Source organism: Podarcis pityusensis (assembly GCF_964106645.2).
Source record: "Podarcis pityusensis genome assembly, chromosome: 17".
Taxonomy (NCBI): Eukaryota; Metazoa; Chordata; class Lepidosauria; order Squamata; family Lacertidae; genus Podarcis; species Podarcis pityusensis.
In genome coordinates this window covers 3,350,321-3,357,793 of record NC_138042.1, presented here as the reverse complement: position 1 = coordinate 3,357,793, position 7,473 = coordinate 3,350,321, and the positions used below count along the sequence as shown (strand labels likewise).

The following is a 7,473-nucleotide window of genomic DNA, read 5'->3' as shown; positions in this document are numbered from 1 at the left end:
CCACTCGGTTTCCGGCGCGACAAAAGTCGCGGGCGGCCATTTTAAGGAACCTTCCAAGGAAAGGCCACGTCTCTTTCCCTTCGGCCGCCTCGCGTCACGCGGCGACGGAGCAGCGGATTGGCTGTGGGGGCCCTCGGCCCCAGCATCCCCCACGCGGGAGGCGGGCCGCTCCTTTTCTCGTCGCGTCTCGCTGGTCGCGATGGCGGGCGCCGGGCTGAGGCTGCTTCGTCTGGCTGCGGCGGCGGCGCTGCTGGTGCTGAGCGGGGCGCGAGGTACGGTCACCTGCCGCGGCTGCGAGGGCGGACCGGCCCTTCCTCCGGCTTCCCGGGGGCCCGAGACTCCCGCCCTAAGGGCTGTGGGTTCGAGGTCCCCCCCCCCGGGATAAAGAGGTTCCTGCCTCGCAGGGGTGGGCTAGATGACCCTCGGGTCCCTTCCAGCTCTGCACTTCTAGGGTTCTGTGGGCGTCGTCGGGTAGGGGGAAGAAACGCGTGTGCGAAATGTTGGGGACACGTGTCTTGGCCCCGGGAAGCTCGCCCACCTCGCGGGGTTGCTGTGGGGGCCCAAGGGGCGGGTGGCCGAGCCGTTCGTGCTGCCCTCAAGCCTTTCCTTACAGCTCGGTTTGACTTGTCTAGCGCACCGTGTAAACCAGGCTTCCTCAACCTCGGGCCTCCAGATGTTTTGAGACTACAGTTCCCATCATCCCTGACCACTGGGCCTGCTAGCTAGGGGTCGTGGGAGTTGTAGGCCAGAAACATCTGGAGGGCCGAACGCTTCTCCCTCGGTCTCAAGGTCCCCCACGTGGCACCACCTGCGCGCCAGGCATGGCCGCCCTGGACAGACTTTGTGAGCTGACCCATTCCAGGGGTTTTCTTAGGAACATAGGAAGGTAGTCAAAGGATTTTCCCACCTAGCCCCGTGTTGACTGGCAGCTGCACACCAGGGTCTCAAGAAGAGAAGCTTCTGAAGGTGGTGGACTCTCCTTCCTTGGAAGTTGTCAAGCAGAGATTGGATGGTCATTTAGTGGAGATTGCTGCATTGCAGAGGGTTGGACTAGATGACCCTGGGGTCCCCCTTCCAACTCTACATTTCTAGGATTCTATGAGTAGAAACACCTCGCAGCCACATGCCAAGGCTCAGCCTGATAGGGTTGGGGGTTGTCGTTTTTCACAAAGTGTAGCTGAATCGTTATTGGTCTTATCTGGAAGTTAAGTCTAATTCAGTGGGTCTTCTTTGGAATCATGCAGTTGGGCCAAACTCTGCCTGTAGTGCCTCTGTTTAATAGTGGCTTTTTTACCATATGCCCGTATGACATTTCCCATCCGCTCCCCTCCTTTGTTCTCACTGCTTAAGCTCTGGCCTGATGAAAAGTGTTGACAAACACTAAAGCTTGCGCACTTCTTTACAGCCTTCCCCATTTGTTTCAGTAAAATATATTGTGTTAACTTTGGATTTTTCCGTCATCCTGGAAGATGTTAATGAAGTATTCCTGGAGCAGTTCATCCAAACAACAGCAGGAGCTTAATGTCAAGTTAGAAAGCAGCAAGCAACCATTTGTGTTTTCACAGAGCTCTTTCTTGGGGCTAGATCTTGCACAGAACATAAAGGAGAAGAGAAAATATATAGGGATACTTAATGACTTTCTTAAAATGGTGCTTCAGGGGAACATAATGTATGCATCTTGGAACACTTCACTTCATTTCAGCTCCTACTTGTACCTTTATAATGTGCAGTTTTACCATTGTGCATGTGTATAATGAGGCAGTACATGAACTGGTAAAGGCCAAGTATATAAACTGTACATAAACTGGTAACAGCCAAGTTAAAACTTACTAGCTTTTATTGATGGGGTTTGGATTAATATTTGACACATCTAGAAACTTTATTTTATCTGACCTTTCTTAATGTTTTGACCAATTTCTAGCCAATGCTGTTGAAGCAGTTGGCAATGCAATTTGTAGAAAATGATAAAACAAAAATATGAATCATAATCAACCAACGCATAATAAGATCAGTATTCTGTAGTTAAATCTAGCTCAGATTGTGAGCCAACATTACAAACACCCTCTGAAAAGACCAGCTGTCTAGCAATTCTGAGGAAGCTGATAAGTTGAGTCTCCCTAAGATGGGAGTTCCACAGTTGGGGTGCCACCACATTGAGATGTAGCAATTCACAAAGGGCACAGTTTTATAAATATTTAATAGATTTATGTGTATGTGCATGCACACACGTGTCTTGTCACAAATGTGAGTAGCTTGTGATTATTACTAACTTCTGGATGCTGTTGTTTTTTTAACTAGTAGGATGTGTGTTTTCTTTACTACTTGAGCCTTAGATCCAGTTCTCTCAACAGGATCCTTTCATTAATCAGTTGGTAGCAGTAGGTGGTTTCAGCAATTCCTTAAGGTGCATTCTGACATCTTGAGCTCCGTAGGAACATTGCATGTAGACCACCCTCTATGAATGGCCTCAGATGCTCGCTTATCCCTTTTCAGGTTCATAATGTGTTGATTCATAAGCCATTTTTTCTTTCCTATCAGCTGAAACCTGTACAGACCCAGTCATCTCTCCATCCTACTACACTACCTCAGATGCTGTAATCTCTTCAGAGACTGTCTTTGTTGTTGAGATCTCCCTCACCTGTAAGAATGGAGCACAAGTGAGTGCTGGAATACGTGGCTTATTTCATTGCTAAAAATAAAGTGCCACCTTGTAGATTTGATAATGGGCCTTAAATCTAGGGGCTAGGGTTTCCCGTTTTGCAACAGTTGCATCCAAGTATGTGCATGGATTTGGATTTATGGTGGGTCCCAATCCATGGGCTTTCCATAGTGTACCCCATGCTACATTAACTTGCCTCCCCGAACCATTGGCTGGCCTGGCTTGCTGTAGTGCCAGCCACTGATGTGGGGGGCACATGTACATTTTGGGAAAGGGACAAAAAGGGTGCATCCAGGGGCTCTCTGTTATCTTCACCAAAGACTCTACAACCCCTATAACTTGGAGGGGATGTTGGCATTTGACCTAGAAAGATTTGCCTTTCCCATTGTCCCTGAGCTTTCAATAGGGCGTGCTGTGATTCCCTTTGATTTGATATTCATCCTACTCTCTTTCTGTAGAATGTTGCTCTCTATGCAGATGTCAATGGCAAGCAGTTTCCTGTTACTCGGGGTCAGGATGTTGGCCGCTATCAGGTAAGAACAAGCAGTGATTTCTGGTAGAGACAGCAAAATGCTAGTAACACTCTGGACAGAACAGTGTCAGATTTGAGTTTAAATTCTAGCTCAGTCACATATCTTCTGGGTGGGGCCAGCTTAATTGACATTAACTCCTGGGAATATTTTGAGAATGGGCATTTTTAATACATCGCGTGTAGAGAATGTGCTCCCTTCAGGCTTCTCTGCAACGTGTGATGCTTTGTTAAAATCCAGAATCCTGGATTTTTCTCCCAGCTTGTTTAAGCACTTTTTAATGTTCATTTTCGTTACTTGAAAACGTAGACAAAAACAGTGAATCAAGTAAAAATAAACCAGATTCATCAGACTTGTATAACATTCAGGGCATGTTCAACACAGAATAATGGTAACCAGAGCAAGAATATTGTAGAATACACCCTTTTCTACTCAATATAGTTTGTCCGTGATGGTGATGGGAAAGTTGTGCAGTTTGCCAACAACTAAAGAAAGTAGGCTATAACTGCCTTATGGTTTTTGGGCTTCATGTTTGACGTTGGCATTGCTGAACAAGTTGGCAGTCTTTATGCTGTATAAATTCAAGTTAGGAAATTGCAGTCCTCCTGAACAAACGCATGGCTCTGGATTTATGGCGGGTCTGGTTCCATAGATCCCTCCATAGTGTACTCCATGCTAAAGCAAGCTGCTAGTCCGAACCATTGGCCAGTCTGGCTTGTAGTAGCCCTGGCTACTGAAGTGAGTGGCACATGTGTGCAAGCATCTTTTGTGTGCATGCCCATCTATGTTCCCCTCTGGTCGGGGGGGGGGGGAGTCCATCCTCGCTCAGCACTGATTGCCCATCCCTTTCTTTGGCAGGTCTCTTGGAGCATGGAGCATAAGCTGGCTCGCTCTGGCACCTACGAGGTGAAGTTCTTTGATGAGGAGTCCTATAGCATCTTGCGCAAGGTGAGGTTGCCCCCTGGTGGGGGAAGGGGGTGGCTTAACTAATTACATGGGCTGTAGGTGACATGACCTCGCTAGTAGCATAAGGAAAGAAAGCTCTTGCTGGTACTCTTGGCCTTAGTCTCACAGCTCTTACTCCATGTCTTCTAACATTTGTTGTCCTCACTCTACCTCCCATTTATACCCACTTTGAGAAGCACACAGTGTCTCAGTTACCACTGAGCAACTGAAGCCTGTCTGCGCACACTTGGAACTCGAAAGAGTGACCCTTCCTTTAATGGTGGATGGCAAGGATCCCATGGCAACCTGAGCCCCAGTACTTAAAAAAGAAAAGAAAATATTTCAGATCTTAACATATTCGTCATCCTGGTTGCTCTTTATGGTCTCCACTGGACATTTCCCTGTAGAGCTACTCCTTCTAGGAGAGTGGCAGTGATACCAGATCTGTGGAGAGAACATTTATCCCACAAGGAGCCCTGTTTAACTGTATGTAAACTCAGATATCCCAATTCTATCTCCCCCCCCCCCCCCCAGGCTCAGCGCAACAACGAGGATGTCTCTGAGATCAAACCCCTCTTTTCGGTCAATGTGGATCATCGAGTGAGTAAAGGAGGAGGAGTTGGGCAGCCTGCTCCTCTCTGGGGAAAGGGGTTGCTTCCAAGGGTGGCCAGTGCCCAAGACAAGGTGGAACATCTTTTACAGCCATGCTAGATCTTTCAGTGCTGTAATGAGGACTGGTAGTTTGTGGGTCTATTCTGTGATGGGCACCATGGAACATTACCCGGGAGTCCAAATTTGGGCCCCTTGCTGCAAGGCAGAAGCAGATACCTTGGCCCCACCAAAATGGGACTGTTGAGCATGGGTCATCTGCCCACAAGGCAGAGGATATTCTCTGTACTTTGATTTTTGGGTTGGATGGAGAGGTCAGCAAGTGGTGGTGGAGGACAACAACCTGCAACAAGATATTGGGCATAAAGGGATGGTCCAGAATGAAGCTTTTTATGTCCCTTTTAATTTGGTTGGGGTGGCTGTGATTTGCACTTAGGGCACTGGCTGAAAATGTCTCCTCAGTTTGAGGCCTGATCCCCAATTTGTTGCTTGACTGTTGAGATTATTTCTACACCTGAGCCAGGGTTAAACCTTGAATGCAAATCCCTCCCCTCTGTAGAAGCCATCTGCCTTCATGGCCAATAATCTTTTAAGTCTCTCAAGGCTCCTTATCCTTGGCGCTGCTGTTCTGTGATCTTCCATGGAAGTGCACAGCAGGCCAAAAGCGGGGATACAGAAAAGATTCAGCTACAACGTTCCTGATGCCTCTCTGTATGCCTAGCTCTGTGACTTACATGTTTTCTGTTCTCTTTTCTCCTCCTCTCCCTCGCCCCAACCAATAAGGGTGCCTGGAGCGGACCGTGGGTCTCCACTGAGGTACTGGCAGCATTCATTGGTCTCCTTGTGTATTACATGGCTTTCAGTGCCAAGAGCAACATCCAAGCGTAATCTGTTTCAATAAAACTTTCATGCCAAACTTGCTGTGTGTGTGTTTGCCCTTGTCCTTTCCAGGGATGGGTGAGGATTTCTTTACACTGGGCTCCACCAAGAGCCGCATCACACAGTGCAGCTCCCCCTCTGGCCTGCCAATAATCAGCTGTTGGGGCTCTTGCAGGGAGTAGGGGATGAGAGAAGAATGCAAGGACCAGTAGTGCAGCTCAGGATAACCAGGTGGGATTCAGGCAGGAAATGTTTGCTTCTACTGGACTTCTTCCCTCCTTTTCTTGTTCCTAAAAGTAGCCTTTTGAGGATGCCAGGATACTTAAAGGAACAAGCACCTCTCATGAATCCACCTCCTAGACTGAACCTGAACCCATTTGTGCAGCACAGTCTTTTAAGCAGTGGCTGGCTCTGTGGTGTGGATGTGCTGTAATGGCAGCTGCCACCCCACCCCTGAGGTTTGGTCTCCTTTTCTTTGCCTTAATCCTGTTAAGCAGCAATATTCGCACCACAGCTCCTTATCCGCCTAATGACAGCGGCTCCTGGTGTGAGCCAGTGCAGTGCGGCTAGGATTACACCATTGCTCTAAAGTTGTGCTAATGCCGGATTAGTAAGGGAAAGCGTGCCACAGAGGGGCTGCAGGGAGTATCTCTCTTGAATATCCTACTGTGATCCTAGAAAGGCAGTGAATCTTGCTGGTTATGGAGAGGTCCCCATTTGCCATTTCCTTGAGCAAGCAAAGCTATCTGGCTTGTGCTATATCATCTCTGCTTGAGACTACCTTGGCCTTCCCTGCCTTCCTGAGTTTTTTTTCAGGTGGCTGCCCGCATCTCTGTGACCTGCTTGACACGATGAGTTAACATTGCTCTGTTAACCATCCGATGTCTTGGCCCCTTCCCAGGCACTTGGGGACTGACTTTGAGTGCTGCTTTGTCTTGACGTAGCTAGGGTAAAAGAAGTCCTGCCTTTGTTAGAATTCAGAATTTGTTAGAAAAAGGGAGTCCTGCCTTTGTTAGAATTCAGGAGGGTTTTTTGAGTCCTCTCTAGGCAATCTAAGCCCATTGTAGAAGTCGGCTACAATGATACAAAAGGTAAAATTAGTTCAGTGCGAAGCAAGTTCACGTTAAATATTGTTTGAAGTGGAGGTAACTAAAGGTTTCCTAAACATTTGATTGCTAAATTCAAAAGCTAAAGAAAATAAATATTTGTGGGAGGGTAGGGAGGGAATGTTCCATCTAGAATCCGCTGCTTAATTGAACCAAGAGTAAGTATGGACCCAATGTAAAACAAACTTATCCTCTGGCTGCAGCTGCCACTCCCTTCACTGAGGTGTGTGTGTGCAATTTTCAGCAGCAATATGCTACCTACCCTTCCTTTGCCTGGGATATTATTCTTTGATATAAACTTCATGTACTATACCAACCTAAATGTAACGAATTTCCCTAAGGAACTTGGGGGGCGGGGCTTGTAGTTTTGTTAGAGCAGTGCATGCAGGGATTTATGCCCATGCAAAAATATACATATATTCAGGGGTTCATCAAAAGGGTAAGGACAGTAAAAATCCATAAATCAATTTTTCAATACAGATAATGTCCATAAGACTATGCAGTGATAGCATAGAAGAGCATTAAACAGCCTTCAAGTACACTTCTTAAAAATGGGAAAGAACCTATATTAGGAGTGAGTGTTCACTGTGTTCCTTCTGTCTGGTTCTTGCCACAAGGCCATATCTGATCTCACAATTGTGTTCATGTTCTAAAACAGCTTCAAGCCTTTTCACTGTGATATGCACTAACTGGATTGTCGTGTTAAAAATGAGTCAAATGTTAGTTTAAGCTACTTTATACACTA

At 47.1% G+C, this 7,473-nt stretch overlaps 1 protein-coding gene across 1 annotated transcript; it reads left to right on the top strand.

Moving 5' to 3' along the window:
* Positions 1–112: 112 nt before the first annotated feature.
* On the top strand, positions 113–5,659 carry SSR4 (signal sequence receptor subunit 4). Its single transcript, XM_080987467.1, has 6 exons — positions 113–272; positions 2,539–2,657; positions 3,118–3,192; positions 4,048–4,137; positions 4,669–4,734; positions 5,527–5,659. Exons 1-6 carry the CDS (start codon positions 200–202, stop codon positions 5,629–5,631), a joined length of 528 nt encoding a protein of 175 aa, XP_080843593.1. The 5' UTR covers positions 113–199; the 3' UTR covers positions 5,632–5,659.
* The last annotated feature ends 1,814 nt before the right edge of the window (positions 5,660–7,473 follow it).